General features: G+C 39.7%; 1 protein-coding gene across 13 annotated transcripts in view; it reads left to right on the top strand.

Annotated features, from left to right (window-relative positions):
* The window catches only part of LOC121328937 (transmembrane protein KIAA1109-like), a 136381-nt gene extending 116501 nt beyond the window's left edge, over nucleotides 1–19880 (top strand). For 7 of the 13 annotated variants that reach the window (XM_041274112.1, XM_041274118.1, XM_041274105.1 and 4 more), the window contains 21 exons: nucleotides 726–970; nucleotides 1459–1674; nucleotides 2361–2541; nucleotides 3140–3329; nucleotides 3894–4049; nucleotides 5438–5577; nucleotides 6054–6252; nucleotides 7515–7718; nucleotides 8190–8366; nucleotides 8623–8760; nucleotides 10012–10269; nucleotides 10807–10960; nucleotides 11121–11278; nucleotides 11428–11620; nucleotides 13531–13748; nucleotides 14125–14376; nucleotides 14639–14842; nucleotides 16109–16303; nucleotides 16644–16778; nucleotides 17436–17598; nucleotides 18849–19879. In XM_041274112.1, the coding sequence (XP_041130046.1) occupies nucleotides 726–970; nucleotides 1459–1674; nucleotides 2361–2541; nucleotides 3140–3329; nucleotides 3894–4049; nucleotides 5438–5577; nucleotides 6054–6252; nucleotides 7515–7718; nucleotides 8190–8366; nucleotides 8623–8760; nucleotides 10012–10269; nucleotides 10807–10960; nucleotides 11121–11278; nucleotides 11428–11620; nucleotides 13531–13748; nucleotides 14125–14376; nucleotides 14639–14842; nucleotides 16109–16303; nucleotides 16644–16778; nucleotides 17436–17598; nucleotides 18849–19065 (3993 nt within the window). In that variant the 3' untranslated portion in view covers nucleotides 19066–19879. Of the gene's footprint in view, nucleotides 1–725; nucleotides 971–1458; nucleotides 1675–2360; nucleotides 2542–3139; nucleotides 3330–3893; nucleotides 4050–5437; nucleotides 5578–6053; nucleotides 6253–7514; nucleotides 7719–8189; nucleotides 8367–8622; nucleotides 8761–10011; nucleotides 10270–10806; nucleotides 10961–11120; nucleotides 11279–11427; nucleotides 11621–13530; nucleotides 13749–14124; nucleotides 14377–14638; nucleotides 15088–15136; nucleotides 15528–16108; nucleotides 16304–16643; nucleotides 16779–17435; nucleotides 17599–18848 lie in introns of those variants that run through there. The other 6 variants (XM_041274162.1, XM_041274148.1, XM_041274140.1 and 3 more) reach the window with 3 other exon arrangements.
* Nucleotides 19881–21704: the final 1824 nt, after the last annotated feature.

Here is a 21704-nt window from a genome sequence, read left to right as displayed (position 1 = left end):
CAGTTGAATCATTTCCATCAGGAAGTCATGTAACCCCCCAGTGCTGTTCCTTCATTCATCTTTTTAACACTTCTGTCTGCTCAGCTAAAAATGCATGAACTTTGAGCGCTTGAGAAAAATCTCTCTAAAAAAAGATCTAGCTGTCAGCTGATATCACCCAAACTCAACATACTATGTGTTTGTGTTTGTAGCAAATTCTGTATCATTCTATGCAGCATCTATTATATAGTCATTGGTTATTAGAGTTAACATTTAAACCATAAACAAAGTGACTGTACGTACAGGTGTCTAAATTGGTAACTTGCAATTTTGTTTTTGCATAATCTGGTCATCCATAAAAAGTGTATTTGATCTGTTGGTTTATTTTGATCTGCTGTAGATCTACTGCAGTATTGGATTCATACCATGCCCTTTTCTTACTTTTCATAGAAAAAGAGGCTTTTCATTATTCCAGGACAATTAATTTGTCACAAATGAAAAATACTCCTAGAGCGAAGAGTTTTTTTTTTTTTTTTTTAATTACATTAATCCTATCTGAAAAAGTATAGTCACTTTTACAAAAATGTAGAACGTTTCAAAATCTGTATGCTGTCCCCCATCAAAATGTATAACGGATAAATAGATTTTGGCTGATATCTGCTGAATAAAGCTGATGTAATATATGGTCAAAAATAAATTGAACACCAAGTAACCATGCATTTTTAATTTTTTTGTGCGGCAATCAGTTTCCGGAGGAGACAGAACTGGACCTGTTGTCAGTCAACATTGACGGCCCACCTCATTTTCCATCCGTTAGTGAAGGATTATGTTCAGTGTTCAGTACACCCAACACTCCGGTTATCTTCTCACCAACCATTCCCTTCCAGCACGAAGATAGCCGACGCGACGACAGCCTGTCATCGTCCAGCGAAGACTCTGACAAAGAGGAGGATTATGACAGGGAGAGACCCTACTATTACAGGAGAACACCGTAAGCCTCCCGCTTGTCCCTTTCAATATTACTTCTCGTCACTGCCTTCCTCTCAGTCTACTCTACCACTATATTTGAAAAGCTTTTTTTGAAATGCTGTAGTGCAGTTAAAAGGCATCAGTGTGTGTCACAAAATAGATAAAGCACTAAACTAGTTTGGCCAGTTTCACACCTTTTTTCTCCTTCCTAGTTCCAGTAAAAATGTTAAATAGTTTACTGTCTTGTATGAGTTTAACAAAATCTTTTCAATCATGCGCACATTTATTTTGTAAATATCACCCGGCTGCAACAAATAATGTTGTACGTTTTTTATTGTATTATGTGTATTAATGCACCGTTTTCCTCTTCTTTACACAGGAGTGGTGTAAGTAATGCATTGTTTACTCGCGACACAACTGTTGTGTAAATTAGACAGCTTCTTTCCTTATGTATGGTTCACATAAAAGAAAGGTCTTGATAATCGGTGATTAAATGAAATTGTCTCCTAGGCAAACTTCTCGCAAGAAGTCCTCGGGATTTTCTGCTGTGAGCCAGCTGTTCAGCGAGCGCTGGCCGGGAACGCCTGCCAACAAAAGTATTTTGAGTGCAACTACTGAGAGAAACATTGATTTTGAGCTGGATATTCGAGTCGAGATCGACAGTGGGAAATGCGTGCTGCATCCAACTACCCAGCAACCAGAACACGATGACATAAGCCTGCAAAGGTAACTGGTTCAGCTGAACAAGTTTTAATTAGATGTTCTGTTTCATGATTGTTTGCTTACAAATTACTGCAGCCCATTCTAGAGTGAACAAAATTAAGACATTTTAAACATACTTTTTAGAACATTAAAGAGACTACTTTGCATGCATGACTAATCCTGTGTTTTGAAAGATCCAGTTTTTCGAGTGTGTGTTCATACGGTTCTGCTAATGCGCATTACTAGCTATAGAAATGAAAAGCAGCTGGTGGAGCAGCATGTTGAAATCAAGTACTGTAAACAATTCGCATAGGACATTGTTATTGTTGTGTATTGTTAGGAGGTACAGCTATGGCCAAGGGTTTTGCATCACCCTATAGAATTTACTACAAGTAAAATGAAACCTGCTGAATAATGCTACGTTAACATATTGAATTACATACCGCTTTGTAGTTTTCCAACATAATGATAAAACTGATAAAAATTAAAATTTCGAAATCTAGCATGAAATACTGTACTATTACTATGGCTTCCAGTAGACTCTTGTGAAATTTTATAGTTTCTTTGATTATGTGATGTTAAATAAAATATCTGAATTATGTTATGTAGTTTTATTTCTTTTGTGCCTCAATCCTACAATTCTGGGTGATGCAAAACGTTTGGCCAGAGCTGTAGTTTAAGTGCACGATTTGCTACTCTCACTTCTGCAGGAGTTATGACCGAAGTTCAAGGAGCTTGGATCAGGAGTCTCCACCAAAAAAGAAGAAACTTCAGCCAACTTACACTTCAGCTACACATTTGCTGTCAGGAAAGAAAGCACCATCTTCTCTACAGACCAAGTCAAGTGATTTTGAGACTACGGTCTTTTACATACCTGGAGTAGATGTAAAGGTAACTCTCTCAACCACCACACTACTCCCTATGCAGTGTTTTAGTAAAATGAAAGCTGGTTAAAAGAATATCGCATTCCAAATATGAGGTGCTCTGTTGTTACGGTATAATTGAGACTTGTGTTTAGCAAGTCTGTATTCAAGACCAGCAGTCAGATTGTAAGTGATCACAACATTTATTTATTTGTATATGGAAGAGGCCTCTATGAACTCTTTGATCCCATGTTGTTTTAAAGGAAAACTAATCAGGATTAGTAGAACAGTGCTTCCAATCAATAAGATGGGTGTACTTCAGAGCTCAAGCAGCTAAGATTTTGAGAACTCCTAAACAAGTCTGTGTGATTGTGCAGGTGGAGTTTATACCATGTCTCCCATTCCTTTTAATATGAGAAACGTACTGTTCAATTGTTGACATTTTAGCATTACATAGCTTTGTTATTTCCTAGTTGACTAATACAAAAGCTAATATTGAGAATGCTGATTAAGCGCAGGTAATGTGTCTGTCCCATTAGAAGCTGATCAAAGTTCTTCTGCATTTCTTTTGGTTCTTAGTTTAAATAAATAATTATAACCCTCGTTTATTTTGTGTTTTACCACAGCTGCACTACAATTCTAAGACTATGAAGACAGAATCGCCAAATGCTTCCAGGGGATCCTCTTTGCCAAGAACCTTTTCCAAAGAGTCCAAACTGTATGGTATGAAAGACAGTGGCACTGCCCCTCCTCCCAGTACAACCCAAAGCAAGACTAACATGCTTCTTCCTCCCCCACCCCCACCTCTCCCTTCAGGTACTGGTAGCACATCTTAGCACCCATTGGTTATCCCTGCATGCTCACATAAACCCCAGTCATTCTCGCTTTCTTTTCCATTTTTGTCCAGGTAATTGGTTGTTGCCAGTTATCTTTACAAAATACTTAATGCATCTTTTTCTCTCGGTGGAATTTGTGTTTAGATTCAATGCACTATTGGGAGTAGCTCAAAGGCTAAAAAAAAAAAGTATTTGACTGCGTAGACATGAAGTGTATGTATGATAAATTATTATACAAAAATAAAAAATAAATCTACAAAGGCTTAAAAAAGGTCTAATAATTTGTAACAATAATGTACGTACATTTCTTGAATAGTTTGTTGGCCCAAGCAAGTAATTTACTCCTGTAGTCATTTAAAGGTCAGATGAATTCAGTACTGTATGGGCTTAACTTTAGTCACTTGGGAACTGGGGAATCTGCATTTGTTTAAAGTCTCTCATGATGGATACATTTAAACATTCTGTGTCTGATTTATTTAGTCCTTTTTGTAGAATGTCTTGTAGAGTGTCTTGTTAACTTTTTGTGTACTTCACCATGTCCTAGCCAAAGGGAAAGGAAGCGGCGGGGTAAAAGCAGCAAAGTTGTATGCATGGGTGGCACTGCAGACGCTGCCAGAGGAGATGGTCATCAGCCCATGCCTGCTGGATTTCCTTGAAAAAGCCCTGGAAACCATACCAATAACTCCGATTGAGAGGACAGGTAAGGGTGAGGGTTATACAAAAGAAACTGTGGATAAAATAGAACAAATGTCCCATCCAGTCTTTTATTCTGCTTGGTAATAAAAAGATAATGTCATGGGTTACACTTGCTAGACTGATTGCTTCATTATATATTTTGCATGTTTTTGAGTGGAACGAAGGTCCATTTAGGATCATTTTGTAAGACAGTTTGAGGGTAGTGTGTGCTGCTCATGGATGACTTAAATCCAAATACTTCCATCTAGAGAAAATAACAATAAAATGGTATGTATGTTTTTAACAGCTCTGTGGGAGCTGATTTCAATTCTGCCATGAAGTACTGTCCTACGGACTGTAGACGCTGGTTGTTAGCAACCCTGATAAAGACAACTTTCGATTATTAACAACATTTTCACAGGAATCAATCCCGTCCCATAGACGTTAAGTTAATGGATTTTGGATATTAGCAACTGTCTGCTGCTTAATGGCAATATTTTATTTTATTTTTTTACAATTTCTATGGCTACGGAACGTACATTGTGCGCACGCATCACAGTGTCTGTTTATGTATCACTTTTCACAATACAGCTGTACATTTATTGAGTCTGATTGTCATGTGTAAGCCTGGCTTCAAAACATGTAGACCTTTCTATAGCTGATAAAGTTTGGATTCTGGAGGCACTGCGTGAACCCGGTGCTAAACAAGTACAGGTAGCAGAAAAGTTTAGCATCTCAAAATCTGTTGTATTTCACATTTTGAAATTGGCTACGAAGCTGCACACAAAATTTACGGCTGGAGGTGGAGAATCATAAAAAAACAAATAACACTGGATGACTACTTCTTTTAAAAGGATGCTTCTGTATTAAATGTAAGCCCTGTATAGCAAGTGTGTTTACTGTTTTTAAGGATCTTGCTAGTACATTGTTCTAGTACTGTGTGTACAGTACAGTACTGGGTATACTTTTTTGTTTCACACACCGTGTAGTGTTAGTAAACAGTTGTTCTGATATTTGGTGTTTTTCGTGTTTATTTTTTAACACTGTAATGAACCAGGGCGTGTATTTCAGTGCGCTGTTTCTACAACTATAGGATACATAATCCTTCCATATACATACATTTCAAAATGTGGCTTTCCGCTTAATAACAATGTTCGCTTAATAACAACTTTTTGCTGGGAACCGAGAAGTTGCTAATAGGCGGTATCTACTGTAATGTGAATGCTAAATATATTGCACATAGAAGGAAGGAAGGAAGGTCATTGTCAAGTATTTGCACTTTTCATGTTTTAATTCCAAGGAAAAAAGTAGTACTGCTTGTATCCGATATTCTAATGAATGTGTGTATGTCCCTTTGTTAAACTGTATATATGTAAATCCTGTCGCTGTTTCTTGAATCTTCTGCAATGATAGCTGTCAGCTCTCAGGATGAAGACATGGCTCAGTTTGACCCTGTGGACCAGCTGGAGGAGTCCACCACATCCCTGGTCTCGTCCTCCACATCAGCTTACTCCTCATTCCCTGTTGATGTGGTGGTTTATGTGAGGGTGCAGGTATGCTGCTGCTGCTTGTATTGAAAATAAAGAGTGAATTGGGTCTAGACCAGTGGTGCACAACTCGGTCCTGCAGGGCCTGTGCCCCTGCAGGTTTTTATTTTACCCTAAAGTACTTTATTGGACCTTATTAGAAGCTTAATTGGTCCAGTGAACTAATTTAGGGTATGGTTAGAACAAAAACCAGGAGGGACACTGTCCCTCCATGACCTGAGTTGCGCACCACTGATCTAGACAGTTGGTTCCAAACATGTTAGGACATTTAGTAATTGGAAATTAACTTGTTAATCATGTATCAATGGAATGAAGTAAATGATACAGTTTGAAACATCATTTCCAGCATTACCTTTTTTAAAATGTATTTTTTACTTCCTTACAGCTGTGCCAGTTATGCACTGCTATGATGACATTACATTTTGTTATTCACATTAAAATATAATTTGATAAATAACTTTGCAGTGATTTATTTTTCTTAGCCATCTCAGATCAAATTTAGCTGCCTGCCCATGTCGAGAGTGGAGTGTATGTTGAAGCTGCCTTCCTTGGACCTGGTGTTCTCCTCGAACCGAGGAGAGCTGGAGACTCTGGCCACTGCCCATGCAGCAGATGGGGGACACCCTGCTGGCCCCACCTCCCCCCTTGCTCAGAACAACGTCAAGACTGCAGCCAATAAAGGTACTACACTACACCCTGCTGAGCCCCTCCCCTTGCTCAGTACTACACTACACCCTGCTGAGCCGCTCTCCTCGCTCAGTACTACACTACACCCTGCTGAGCCCCGCCCCTCGCTCGGCACTACACTACACCCTGCTGAGCCCCTCCCCTCGCTCGGTACTACACTACACCCTGCTGAGCCCCCCCCCTCGCTCGGTACTACACTACACCCTGCTGAGCCCCTCCCCTCGCTCGGCACTACACTACACCCTGCTGAGCCCCTCCCCTCGCTCGGTACTACACTACACCCTGCTGAGCCCCTCCCCTCGCTCGGTACTACACTACACCCTGCTGAGCCCCTCCCCTCGCTCGGTACTACACTACACCCTGCTGAGCCCCTCCCCTCGCTCGGTACTACACTACACCCTGCTGAGCCCCTCCCCTCGCTCGGTACTACACTACACCCTGCTGAGCCCCTCCCCTCGCTCGGTACTACACTACACCCTATTGAGCCCCTCCACTCGCTCGGTACTACACTACACCCTGCTGAGCCCCTCCCCTCGCTCGGTACTACACTACACCCTATTGAGCCCCTCCCCTCGCTCGGTACTACACTACACCCTGCTGAGCCCCTCCCCTCGCTCGGTACTACACTACACCCTGCTGAGCCCCTCCCCTCGCTCGGTACTACACTACACCCTGCTGAGCCCCTCCCCTCGCTCGGTACTACACTACACCCTATTGAGCCCCTCCCCTCGCTCGGTACTACACTACACCCTGCTGAGCCCCTCCCCTCGCTCGGTACTACACTACACCCTGCTGAGCACCTCCCCTCGCTCGGTACTACACTACACCCTGCTGAGCCCCTCCCCTCGCTCAGTGTTACATTACAGCTTCAAAAGACACAAAACCCTTGTATAGTAATAGCCAGTGAATACCTAAAAGCATGGATCAGCATGACAAGGGTAGATGAAGGGAGGTTTCAGTTCTGAGTGACTTTTTGTAAGCATTCTGAATGTTTGTTCACTGTTGCTACACCCTGTTAGAAAATTGACTTTGCCTACATTTTTTTAACGCAAGCCTGAACAAGAGAATATATCTACACTTTTTTTTTTTAAGCAGTCGCCCACAGGACTACTGAGACAAAGACAGCAACTAGTCCTTCATCAGTTTTAATTCGCCAAGGGCGAGCGTTAGTTTCTAATCCTGCTGTTCCTTGGTGGGAGATGTTCTTGGATGACCTTGTTTTTCTTTGATACTAACACCTGTTTTTTCTTCTGCAGGACTCTCCCCAGGACTTGGAAGTCCACTGGGCAGAACCAGGCACAGCAGCAGCCAGTCGGACCTGACCAGTGCCAATGCCAGCTCATCAGGACTGAGTTTCACAGCCTGCATGTCAGATTTCTCACTCTACGTGTTCCATCCCTATGGAGCTGGGAAACAGAAGTCTGCTGCCGCTGGCCTTCCCACTGGTTCAGGCCCGCTCGGTAGGAAAAAATAACTTCACTCTCTTTGAGTTAAGAAAGAAATCAGCCAGGTTTTCTTCTGAATAAAATAGAGTTTAATCTTAAATATGCAGTATTGGTATGATTAGAGGCACTCCACGAGCCAGGATGTATTATATTCATTTAACCTTTTTACTTGCGCTAATGGGTCCATCTGCTTCTGAGAGAAATGGTTTTGAATCCTAATAGTACTGTTAAAGTTGGCTGATTTCCTATCTTCCTTAACGAAATCTAACTTTACTGAATTGCAAATTACAAGGATGTTAAATTGAATTACCAGTAGCAATGTTAGAAGATTCTGGACAAACTGAGGATAATCAGCATTTCAAGACAAAAAAAAGCTGCTTCACTGATGTCACTGAAATGTTTTGATTTTGAAATACCAGAAAAGTTGCTTCCAAAAAGTAACTGTCAGTAAAACTCTCATTGCAATAACTTTCCTGCTGTGTGCAGGTACTGTGGATGAAGAGCCCTCCTCTGTCACGGGCCGTAAAGACTCCCTGAGCATCAACCTGGAGTTTGTGAAAGTGAGCCTGTCCCGGATGAGGCGCTCTGGGGGGGCTCTCTTTATTGAGAGCATGGTGCCAGGAAAAGGGGGCAAGATTGAGACCACTTTAATTAACATCTCAGGTTTGTATTCTCTCATTTTCACATCTTCCTGCTTGCTGTAAAATGCAAATGACCAAAGTGTTTAAATATGCTCTAAACTATAAGAGAACATTTGTGGCTTAGACATACCCTAGAGAAAAAAAACTAAACTGAGTTTCTGTTACAAATAATCTAGATTAAATAGAATATTTTCATCTATGATAGCTTAAAAAGCTATGCTTGTATATTTATGTGTCAATATACAGTGTTATTTAAAATGTGTTCTATATTTATGCAGCTGTATGTGACATAGGATCAGCTTCCTTTAAGTATGATATGAGGAGACTAAGTGAGATCCTGGCATTCCCACGAGCCTGGTACAGGAGGAGCATTGCAAGGCGCCTCTTTCTAGGAGATCAGACTATAAACTTGCCAGGTGAGCAACTATTTTGATGAATTGTGTCAGGGTGAGGTTTACACAGTCCTTCCTTTTGAGACTCTCTTCAGGAGAGCACAAAAGCATCTCTATCCACTTTAAAACATGTTACTTGTTTTAAGGTTCGTAGCCTCTTTTAAGCAGACCCAGGCACAAGAATTTTAAGCACTTACATGAGATTTTATTATTTAGTATAAATGAAAACAAAACAAAACCTAACTCTGCTAACTAAACTTTTCTTCACTTCTACAACGACAGATCAGACGGCTAAGCAGGTTACCGATTTAAACAAAACAGTCTTTAAACCACACAAACAGAAAGGTTTACACACTACCTTTCGGAAAACCACACAGGTTTCTTCCCAAATAACAGCCTCTCTCTTCACACAGACTGAGACAGCCCAGAACAGACTCTTTAACTGGTTTAAATACCTGCCTGCTTATTACAGGCATCAATTAAATTAACTAACCTAATTACACCTGTGGCTACACACACATCACACATCACACATCACACATCACACACATCACACATCACACACACACACACACATCACACATCACACACATCACACACATCACACACATCACACACATCACACATCACACACACACACATCACACACATCACACATCACACACATCACACACACACACACACACACACACACACACACACATCACACACACACACACACATCACACACACACACACACACATCACACACACACACACACATTTCTCTGGCAGAGACAGAAATGAAGCCTAACCCTGCCAAACCCCAGCACATTTCTTCCAGTTTGGGATCCGCCCCTACTCCACACAAAGCAATGATACAGTTTGGTGTTAATACAATTTAGTTAGGTTTCCCTTGTTATTATTTTGGAGATCTGTTGGGATTTTTTGTTTTAAAGTTTTTTAGGTTTTTTTTTTTTTTTCATGATGTTAAATTTAAACAGTTTACAAATTTATTTTGCTATTCACAAAGATAAATGTTATGTTTGATTTAATACAAAAAATCGCCCAGCCAACAACTGTGTAAAATAGTATTTCAGAATTATTAATCTCATACTAATATGGATGGATGTGCTGTTATACTGTCAGAAGGTTTCATGGTGCTCATATGTTTATGCTGGGCTATGAATGCTCCTTTATCACATGAAATTTGATGATGAGATGTGACACATGGTGCGTGGAGGTCTATGGTCTGTATAGTATAACCTTGTATTAAATGTATTTCTTTGCCTCCAGCTTCAGGGCCAGCAACACCAGATTCTGCTGAAGGGCTCAATCAGCACCTTTCCCCTGAGTCGACCCGTAAAGCATACTGTAGGACATGGGACCAGTCTTCCCAGGCAGCCTCCTTCCAGCACAGGCCACAGTCACCGAATGTGTTCAGCGACCATACCCAGAACAGCAGCATGTCCCCAGGGGGGATATCCCACAGCCTCAAGTCTCCTGCTGTATCCCGCTCCAGGAGTGTCTCGGACTCCTCTGCACCAAGAAGAGGTCAACTATTATTATTATTATTATTATTATTATTATTATTATTATTATTATTAACTTGATAACCTGGAAAACCCAGTGAGTGTCACGGCTCAGTGTCAGCGTTGTTCGGAAAGTTAAGCATCTTTAACACAGTCTCCTACATGGCTCATAAAATGCCATACTTTTTTTTATTGTCATTTGCATTTACATTGTCAAACAATCCTTTTGAATGGTAGTTTGTTCAGAACAAAATTCTAGTTTAATAGCTTGTGAAATACAAAGTCTAATTATTCTTTCCTAAATAACATCATATGATTTGCCATAAAAGTACTTGTTTTTAAATTGAAATACATTTGTACTAATTTTATTTTGCAAATATGTAGATAGTATTAAAAATATTACTAATTACAGTATAATAATGATTACGGTACTTTGAGAACCTACTGCTGCTTTGGATGGAGCTTCTACAGTATATGTGAAGGTGTGAATTCAGTTGTTCTCAGTATGACTGAATAGGTGCATCTCCAGATTGTTAAAGTGTGTCTGTAATTCTGACAGATTCCATCACTAAAACGCCCACGCCGTCATTCAGCAAGGCCAGTAAGCTTGCCAGCCCGCAGGGCTCTCCCTGGGAGACGCTGGTGGTGTTTGCCATTAACCTGAAACAGCTGAACGTACAAATGAACATGAGCAACGTAATGGGGAACAACACGTAAGTCATGTTCCAGGATTGGTCCCATTATTATTCAAACAGTGACGGAATTCAGATCTGCCGCTACAAGTATTAGTCTATGTGGGAGTATTATAAACTTGATACCTGGTACCCTTTGCTTTTTAAGGTATTTTTAGTGTTGTTTTTTGTCATGATTTAGTTGGACTACGAGTGGTTTGAAAAGCCAGGGCCGGCTCTCAGTGGGCAGCAACAGAGACCGGGAGATCCTCATGGCAGTTGGCTTGGGAAGGTCAAAGCTGGACTCCAAAGGAGGAGTTGTGGGTGGCAATATTGATGTTAATACTCTGGAGATGGTTGGTAAGTTGCATTCAAATGAAGGACTAAAGCCTGCTGGAAATTGTATTGTTAAATGAGCAGCTTTTCGATCTGTGTAGTTTTTAAGTTACATATTAAGTGTACTGAATTCCTTACGGTAGATCATCTCAAGCTCTTGTGTTTCCTTTCAGCGCATATCTCTGAACATCCTAACCAACAGCCCAGCCATAAAATTCAAATCACCCTGGGCTCCACCGAGGCTCGCGTGGACTACATGGGCTCCAGCATCCTGATGGGGATCTTCAGCAATGCGGACCTCCAGCTGCAAGATGAATGGAAAGTCAATCTGTGTAACTCGCAGGAGACGAGCTTGTCAGAGAAAAGGTATGCATCAAGTGTGGACGCATATTCCATTTAGAGCTGGGTGCAGCTGTGATCAGACCAGCAATAGCATTCCTCTTGGCTGCCATTGCTCATTTATTATAACTGTAATGACTGTATGGGATTTATTATTAAATTTTTTTTTTTTTTGCAAATTAATATCCATTTAACTCATTATGAATAACTTTTAAATCTGATATGATGTGGAATTATTTTAATAGTGTCCCAAATATAATAAAAATAATAGACTCTATATACATTTATGAACCGTTATAAGTGAATTTAAATGCAGTACACCCTCGCTATAACGCCCTTCATTATAATGAACCTTCGGCTATAATGGACCCCAAATAAAAAAACAAAAAAGATAATATAAACACACACTGTCAAGCTCTCGGTCTGTACACACGGGATGCCACCTCTGCAGTCAACTCTTTTGTCTTAAACGCACGCTGAGTAACTGCCTCCGAAACGAAAATCATTTTATGTTGCAACAAAGCTGGAAACAAGATTGATCATTTGCAAAAAGGTTTAACGCAGGCACATCTCTGTCGTGAATATAGGTTGTCAAAAAGCACTTTGTTTATTGGCTTGTTCAGCTGTCATGCGGCAAAGAAAAATTGATAAAAAAAAAAAAAACAAGAAAAACTTGAAGATCTGATTAACTTTTCATGTCAAACTTTCATGTCGGGCTGATTTGGAATAAAAGCTCAGTTTGGGATTCTTGCATGTTGGTGCACTTTGAAACGATTCATATCAGATTGATTTAGAGTAAAAGTTCAGCTTCAATTCAGGATTTTTGCTATTTGTACTGCGTTTAAATTATTTAATGAATAGGATAAAGCAAAGGCAGAATACTGCATACATGAGACGAGAAGGTACATGTAATTATTTTATTCACAATCTCATCTCATTTAATTGCTCCAACAGTTTATTCTTCATTTTGATTGTCCTTTCACTATAATGAACCCCTCGATATAATGAACAGAAGGCTTGGATCTCAGCAGGTTTGTTATAGCGAGGCTGTACTGTCTCTTGATATAATGAACAGAAGGCTTGGATCTCAGCAGGTTTGTTATAGCGAGGCTGTACTGTCTCTCGATATAATGAACAGAAGGCTTGGATCTCAGCAGGTTTGTTATAGCGAGGCTGTACTGTCCCTCGATGTAATGAACAGAAGGCTTGGATCTCAGCAGGTTTGTTATAGCGAGGCTGTACTGTCCCTCGATATAATGAACAGAAGGCTTGGATCTCAGCAGGTTTGTTATAGCGAGGCTGTACTGTCCCTCGATATAATGAACAGAAGGCTTGGATCTCAGCAGGTTTGTTATAGCGAGGGTATGCTGTCCCTCGATATAATGAACAGAAGGCTTGGATCTCAGCAGGTTTGTTATAGCGAGGGTATACAGTCCCTCTATGTAACGAACAGAAGGCTTGGATCTCAGCAGGTTTGTTATAGCGACTGTGTACTGTCCCTCTATGTAACGAACAGAAGGCTTGGATCTCAGCAGGTTTGTTATAGCGAGGGTGTACTGTCCCTCGATATAATGAACAGAAGGCTTGGATCTCAGCAGGTTTGTTATAGCGACTGTGTACTGTCCCTCTATGTAACGAACAGAAGGCTTGGATCTCAGCAGGTTTGTTATAGCGAGGCTGTACTGTCTCTTGATATAATGAACAGAAGGCTTGGATCTCAGCAGGTTTGTTATAGCGACTGTGTACTGTCCCTCTATGTAACGAACAGAAGGCTTGGATCTCAGCAGGTTTGTTATAGCGAGGCTGTACTGTCTCTTGATATAATGAACAGAAGGCTTGGATCTCAGCAAGACTGTTATAGCGAGGGTGTACTGTACATAAGAGAACCTGGATTTTCTTTTGGCTAATATCTCATTTGTTTAACTTTCATATTTCAGTGAAATCTTTGTCCACGGGGATCTACAGTGGGACATCTTCCAGGTTATAATATCTAGATCTACCACTCCAGACCTGATTAAGATTGGTATGAAACTTCAAGAGTTCTTCACCCAGCAGTTTGATACGAGCAAGCGGGCTTTGTCAACCTGGGGTCCTGTCCCTTATATGCCTCCTAAAGCTCCAGTCATTAATGTTGGGAAAGGTTCAGATGAACAATGTAAGTATTGCATGATCATAAGACTTTTGTTCCTCCAGTCAATAAAGACTACATATTTTGATCCTGATACATGGAACTTATTTACTCTATGAAGGCTTGGTGGTCCAGTGGTGAGAGAAGGAGGCTTGTAACCAGGAGGTCCCTGGTTCAATCCCAGCTCAGCCATTGACTCACTGTGTGTGACCCTGAGCAAGTCACTGAACCTCCTTGTGCTCTCTTCTTCGGTTAAGATGTAAAATAAACAGAATAATAATAAACAGATGAAGCCCAGCTTAACAGCAACAGACTTATTCTTGTGTTTTTCTAATCTTTTTTATTATTTCTTTTTTTTAATAAACAATGATAAACTTTATTAAACATGATATTTTGTTCTTAGTCATGGATGCAGCTCATCACCGCCACTGGCCAGAGGTTTTGAAGGTGATCGCTGGGTGCCACATATCCCTGTTTCAGATGCCTTTGCCAGAAGATGCTGTCCAGTTAGGTGGCTCAATGAGTCTCCATGGGAACCACATGACACTAGCCTGTTTCCATGGGCCCAATTTCAGGTCCAAGTCCTGGGCGCTGTTTCATCTGGAAGAACCCAACATTGCTTTTTGGACTGAGGCCCAGAAGATATGGGAAGATGGTAGCTATCCTTTAACCCATTTATTACAGAAACAATGAACTTTTTGATTATTTGGATAACTGTTTTAATTGGTTTAACCTTTTCATAAGTCCTAAACGGTTGGCACACTAACTAGACAGAATCTTTATTCAGTTACTTGATATGTAAATAGATACATTGTATCGTGAAATGCAACTTCATTCACGTGTTGTGTATTTTTATGCAGAACTTGCTTGTTATGATAGGTATCATTCAGTCCTTGTTTTGCGTGTTTTTACTGCAGGTTCTAGTGATGATTCAACATACATTGTGCAGACACTAGACTTTCATTTGGGCCACAATACTATGGTCACTAAACCTTGTGGAGCCTTAGAAAGCCCGATGGCTACCATTACCAAAATAACCAGACGGCGTCATGAAAACCCGCCACATGGAGTAGCAAGCGTCAAAGAGTGGTTTAACTATGTGACTGCCATGAGAAATGAAGGTAAGCGTCAAAGAGTGGTTTAACTATGTGACTGCCATGAGAAATGAAGGTAAGCGTCAAAGAGTGGTTTAACTATGTGACTGCCATGAGAAATGAAGGTAAGCGTCAAAGAGTGGTTTAACTATGTGACTGCCATGAGAAATGAAGGTAAGCGTCAAAGAGTGGTTTAACTATGTGACTGCCATGAGAAATGAAGGTAAGCGTCAAAGAGTGGTTTAACTATGTGACTGCCATGAGAAATGAAGGTAAGCGTCAAAGAGTGGTTTAACTATGTGACTGCCATGAGAAATGAAGGTAAGACATTTAAGATGCTGATTTTTTTTTTCTTCTTTTTATTAATGTATGGTTATTTACTTTTATTAGTTGGAAACCAATGTCCCAAAATATATGCTACACCTCTGTGGAGTTAATTTGCAGATTGCTGGATAACAAACCAACCAACAGTCAGCGACCTGTAATGATTCGTGTCTTTGTACTTCTATCTCTTGTTTCAGTCTCATGTTTCAGTCTCTTCTACTGTTCTGAAGTCCCTAAGGTTGTTGCCACAAAACCTTGTATTTTAAAAGTACAGGAAACTTAATTTTTCAATACATGTGTTTATAGTTGGGCCACTTAACCCTTTGCGGTCCATTTATTCAGCGCCTGTCAGGAGCGTCAGCTCTAATTTATTTTTATACAAGCTGTTTATTTTATACGCACTGTTTAAAAGTAATTTTATTCACAGCAAAACAGGTTTAAAAGGCCCAGCATATCAACAGGACACTCAGTACTGCATCTCCAGCCCTGCCCCACCCCTTGTTCGCTGTATTTTTCACATAGCTCTTCATAGTCATGCATACTGTTAAATCCTCTCCGGATCACTCGTTTTATCACCAGACTCCTCAATAATGCAATCCAAGTCATTATTTTATTACTATAACACCTCAAAAAGCTTGGCAAATGTGCGCAGTTTTCTTTGAGTATTGAATGCGGAAGCAGCTATATTGTTTGTTTCTGTCCATGTTATGTCTATGGTGAAGGGACTATGCATATTGCTCAGTTTCACCTCTTCTCTCGGCCTCTGTCGGTCATTGAAAGCCTTTCTCATTTTTTTCCGGAGAAAAACCGACTAGGGACCTGTGATTGATGTTTTTTTAATGATGTCGGAGCAAAGGGTTAAAGGTGTCCAACGCTGGATGACCAGCAAGACCAGATGTTTCCACACGGTGCTTCATATACAGTGAGACTGTGTGATATAGCTCACTGTCATTATTTTATTACATTTAGAGCTGAACCTCCTTCGAAATGTTGATGCGAACAACACAGAGAGTGGGGTAGCAGCCAAAAGCTCCAGCCTGCTGAGTGGATTCCGAGGAGCTTTGAGCTACAACCATGAGACTGAGACGATCTTCGCTCTGCCAAGAATGCAGCTGGACTTCAAATCAATTCACGTGCAGGAGCCGGAGGAGCCTGCATTACAGGGTATGATCTTTATTCACTTCCCAAGTGAGAGAGATTCAACCTCCGTCCAGTATTATCAGTTACAGCAACAGAGGTTAATGGGAGGAGCCAATGAAGTGTACATTCAATATAATAAAAGAAAAGACTGGGCTGACACAATCATTTACAGAAAAAGGAGTTTTCATATTATACTTAATAATCTAACACAGTTGCAGTGAACATATTGTATTTGCAGATTTACTTGCAAATCCTGTATATATATATATATAATATTATATATTATATATATATATTATACTATATATAGATATATATATTGTATATATAGAAATTAGATATATATATAAATTGTTTCTTTCAGAAACCAGCAGCAAGCCAAATGTGGAGTGCAGTGTTGTGACAGAATTTACTGATCACATATGTGTCACTATGGATGCAGAGCTGATCATGTTTCTGCATGACTTGGTGTCCGCCTACCTGAAAGAAAAAGAAAAAGGTAACTGCAGATTGCTGTATTTAAATTCGTAATGAAAAGAGCATGATGTTTTTTGTGCCAGGGTATCCAGGTTAAGTAGCAATCCATTTCTACTTTTTCTTCTAACATGTATTTAAGAGCTTTTAGCTTTTATGAATATTTCCATTTCTGCGTGTCTTTATCTGTGTTGTTTAAAAATAAATAAATAAATAAAAACTCCACAGTATAGGGATTAACGCTGGTAATAAAACTGTGCCTGTTTTGCTTTAAAAATGAATGACAGCCTTAGTGAAGACTGTAGTAGGTTGGGATTTTCACTGGTTCTCTTGCTATATTATGAAAGTTTGTTGAAGAAATACTTCAAGCTTTTCACAAGCAATAAACTCTGTTAAAAATGTTTTAAAAATTCCTTGCATGGTCATTCTGATCTTAAGTAAATCATACATGTGATACTCATGGGGCTCCGGCAAACTAGATTTTTCTGTCAGGTGAGAGTTGAAATAATCACTTCATAGAAAGTGATCATCCAGTGCTTGTCTGCAGATCCTTTCTGTAGTGTTGTACTTGAGCTTGTCTGGAGCATTACCGTTGGGTCTGTGGGGGGCGACAGCACAAGTCTGAGCTGAGATTTGAAGATGTGCTCTCATGATTTGCTTGTGTTTCTTTCTTCACACCCAGCCCTCTTCCCTCCTCGCTTGTTTGCGACTCGACCGGGTCAGAAAAGTCCCACCACCATCCACGATGAGAACTCTGGTGAGAGAGACGAGGAGACTATTAACTACACCACCGTGGACTGGAGAGAGTTCATGTGCAATACATGGCATCTTGAGCCTACACTCAGGTACTAATCTTGTATTTGCAGCTGTCTGGAGCTTTTCTTTTTTAAGCACTGGGTGTTCTACAAATGACAAATTCTTCCAAGTTTTTCGAAACCTCTTCCATGGTGAATGTCCCCATTGATTTCATTTAAGTGCTGCATGCTACTAAAATGAATATTTTGGGTTACTCCCTGTGGGATTGACAGCAGGGTTCTAGCGGTAGTCTGTGCCTGTGAATGTGTATATCACACTTACATTTGTTACATATATCTTGCAAACTGTAGTTGTTTATGGTGAACCTGCTCATTCCATTCTAGTTTTTCATTATTCACGTTAGTTATTGTGGGTATTGGAACATACTACTACTTTAAACCACAGTGTTTATACGATGGACAGGGCTGCCTTAAGAAAGAAATTATATTCAATTAAAAAAAAAAAAATCCAACAATTATGGATAAACATTGCTCCATGTTCAGTAGATGGCAGTAGAGGTCTGCTTGCTTTTGGTGTGCATTTCTATAAGACTGTTAACATTTGGTGACGTTGGTGTTTTGTAACTGAACTGTATCCCACTAAGACCGCCCACGCAGCATTTGACAGGCTGCACAAAACGTGACAGTAAGCAGGTCTGTGAGATATTAACAGGTAATTTCTCAACGATTCTATGGTGTATGGCGAGTGGTTTTTGAATAATCGTGATAATAAACGGGGTATGATATTAACAGGAGGTGATATAAAACGGGTTCATCTGTATTTTTTTAGAAAATCTTTCCTTCATTAAAATTTTTCGTTCTCTAACGTGTACGCTGGGAGTCCTCGCCACTGATGCAGTGCTTCATTTACGCAAGATATTTTTAGACAGGCAAAAAAGGAAGCAGGAAGTGAGTTTTAGGAAGCACATGCATACAGAGAGAAATAAATACTCACTTAAAAATAAACGGCAAAATCCACTCACTGATAACACACTGACCCGAGTCAGGCTTGGGTAGCAAGGGTCTAGTTAGCAGTACATAATACACAGTCTGTAATAAAGCTGGTTCAAAAACATTTAGATACTGTGCACCAGCTGTCACGTGTGTTTTCATCAGATCTACATGGTGGAATCATACTGCTCGCCCAACACTTTGGGTATGTACAAGGAAACTAAGAGTAAGCATGACTGTCACACATAATAAAGCTGCTTCAGATTTAGCTCCTGGTGATCGACTTGATCGTGAAAGAATGCCTGTAATGTGTTACTCGTATCACTGGCAAGGTTCTGTGTTTTATTTAGATTAATCTCTTGGACTGGGAGAAAGATTGACCCAGTAGGAGTCGACTATATTCTGCAGAAGCTGGGATTCCATCATGCCAGGACCACGATTCCAAAGTGGCTTCAGCGAGGGGTCATGGATCCCCTGGATAAGGTTCTCTCAGTCCTGATCAAAAAGCTGGGCACCGCACTTCAAGATGAAAAGGAAAAGAAAGGCAGAGACAAGGAGGAGCATTAACATGCCTACTGATTTTTACCTGATCTTTGACACTATGAATTAAAAAAGTATTACCTTGCAATGTGAAATGCTGTGTAACAAGAGAAGCGGTACATATAAAAATAAATTAAAAACACCACCTGGATATTTCTCTGCTACCCTTACTTTTACGTTGACACAATATTATTCCTGTGTAAATGTATGAGTGTCTGTGTAGCTGTTTACTGTGGTGCATGCTGCCACTGCGTATTCATTTTTAACACAAGTATTACACATTTATTGTGGTACTCTGTATATTTTGAAAAAACATGATGTAGGTTTAAATTGTTTCATTTCTGCTTAGCATTCCGTTTTTAAATGATGATGTGCAATAGTCTTAATGTATATAATATAATACTTACTCTTCAATGTGAATTTAATAAATGTGTTGATTTCTTAACATAATAAATCTTGCCGTTACATTTGTTTTGTGTTTACAGCTAAGAAACGAAGGGGGGTGGGGTATATTTGAATTGTTTTTGCTTTTACTTAAATCTTGTGTATTTTTATAAAGGGCATTATAATGCAACAGTACACTGTAATGTGACATGGAATACCACAGAGGTTGTCATATGTGGGTCAAAGTGAGGAACACGTTTAGCAGCACATTTTATTATCCAAGTGTAAGTGCCCAAACTCAGTGGAGAGGCACACTTACCAATGAAGAACTGCCTCATATAGCAGTGGTCTCTTCATCTTAGGCAAACAAGAAACAAAATCAAGAAGTGGACACTAGAATTGTTTAAATAAACAGATGAGGAACAGGCAAACGTTGACACAGTAAAGGAATGACTCTTCCGTTAGAAGAGCACTACCAACAGCAGCAAACTTGGCCTGTTCTGTCTTTTTTAAAATAACCTTGGATTGATAATTGTTACAGTATATGTCTTATACTGAAGTAAGCTTTGTGAATAATTAATTTCATCTTACCATTGGCTTTTTGTTGTTTTTGCCTTTTAATCGACTATTGTCTAATACATTTTCTATTTTTGCAATTATATATATTAATTTCAGTGGGCAAATGTAAAGCATTACTAAATTTGTCATTTCGTGATTTTTGTGAACTATTTTTGTGAATTATTTATATATCTATATTCTACATTGTAACACAACCATGATATTTTTTCCAGTGCAAAGGTAATAATCGCCATTTTCAGCAAAATAAATACTGAAAACGAGTCACAAATATCATATCTTACATATAGTCCAATATATCAGTTTACAGACATCATTTTACTACCCCTTTATCACTGGCACCTTGCTCGTCGATTCATACATTATACATACATTTTACTACCCCTATCACTGGCACCTCGCCCGTCTATTCATACATTATACATACATTTTACTACCCCTTTATCACTGGCACCTCGCCCGTCTATTCATACATTATACATACATTTTACTACCCCTTTATCACTGGCACCTCGCCCGTCTATTCATACATTATACATACATTTTACTACCCCTTTATCACTGGCACCTCGCCCGTCTATTCATACATTATACATACATTTTACTACCCCTTTATCACTGGCACCTCGCCCGTCTATTCATACATTATACATACATTTTACTACCCCTTTATCACTGGCACCTCGCTCGTCTATTCATACTTTATACATACATTTTACTACCCCTTTATCACTGGCACCTCGCCCGTCTATTCATACGTTATACATACATTTTACTACCCCTTTATCACTGGCACCTCGCCCGTCTATTCATACATTATACATACATTTTACTACCCCTTTATCACTGGCACCTCGCTCGTCTATTCATACATTATACATACATTTTACTACCCCTTTATCACTGGCACCACGCTCGTCTATTCATACATTATACATACATTTTACTACCCCTTTATCACTGGCACCACGCTCGTCTATTCATACATTATACATACATTTTACTACCCCTTTATCACTGGCACCTCGCTCGTCTATTCATACGTTATACATACATTTTACTACCCCTTTATCACTGGCACCTCGCCCGTCTATTCATACGTTATACATACATTTTACTACCCCTTTATCACTGGCACCTCGCTCGTCTATTCATACGTTATACATACATTTTACTACCCCTTTATCACTGGCACCACGCTCGTCTATTCATACATTATACATACATTTTACTACCCCTTTATCACTGGCACCACGCTCGTCGATTCATACATTATACATACATTTTACTAATTCAATCTTGGCTACGTGATTATAAACATTAAGGAAAAAAGGTTTCGATTTTCTTGTTAATATTATTTATTATATAGAATATCCACATTGTACTGATTCCTCTGGAATCACACATTTCCAAACTCCATGCACAGCACTACTACTGTTTTAAATGATAAAGTACACTGTTAAAAATACTACTGTACCAGAAAAGAGTCGCATTAAACCACTCCATATTTGCCATGACCGGGTGAGATTATTATCTTCCAAAATCCTTTGTTCCTGGTAAAAAGCCTAGTCTTTTCCTGTATTACTTCAGAAAGATGCCAGATTCGTTCAATGAGCAGATATACAACTATACCCTTGATAGTGGGTATTCCCATTGGCATTGCTGGGCTAGAAAGGGTACACATTCACTGGAACTGGACATACTAT

This window comes from Polyodon spathula, chromosome 2, assembly GCF_017654505.1.
Source record: "Polyodon spathula isolate WHYD16114869_AA chromosome 2, ASM1765450v1, whole genome shotgun sequence".
NCBI classification, from domain to species: domain Eukaryota; kingdom Metazoa; phylum Chordata; class Actinopteri; order Acipenseriformes; family Polyodontidae; genus Polyodon; species Polyodon spathula.
Note: the sequence above shows the minus strand (reverse complement) of the source record. Positions and strands in the feature narration are given on the sequence as shown.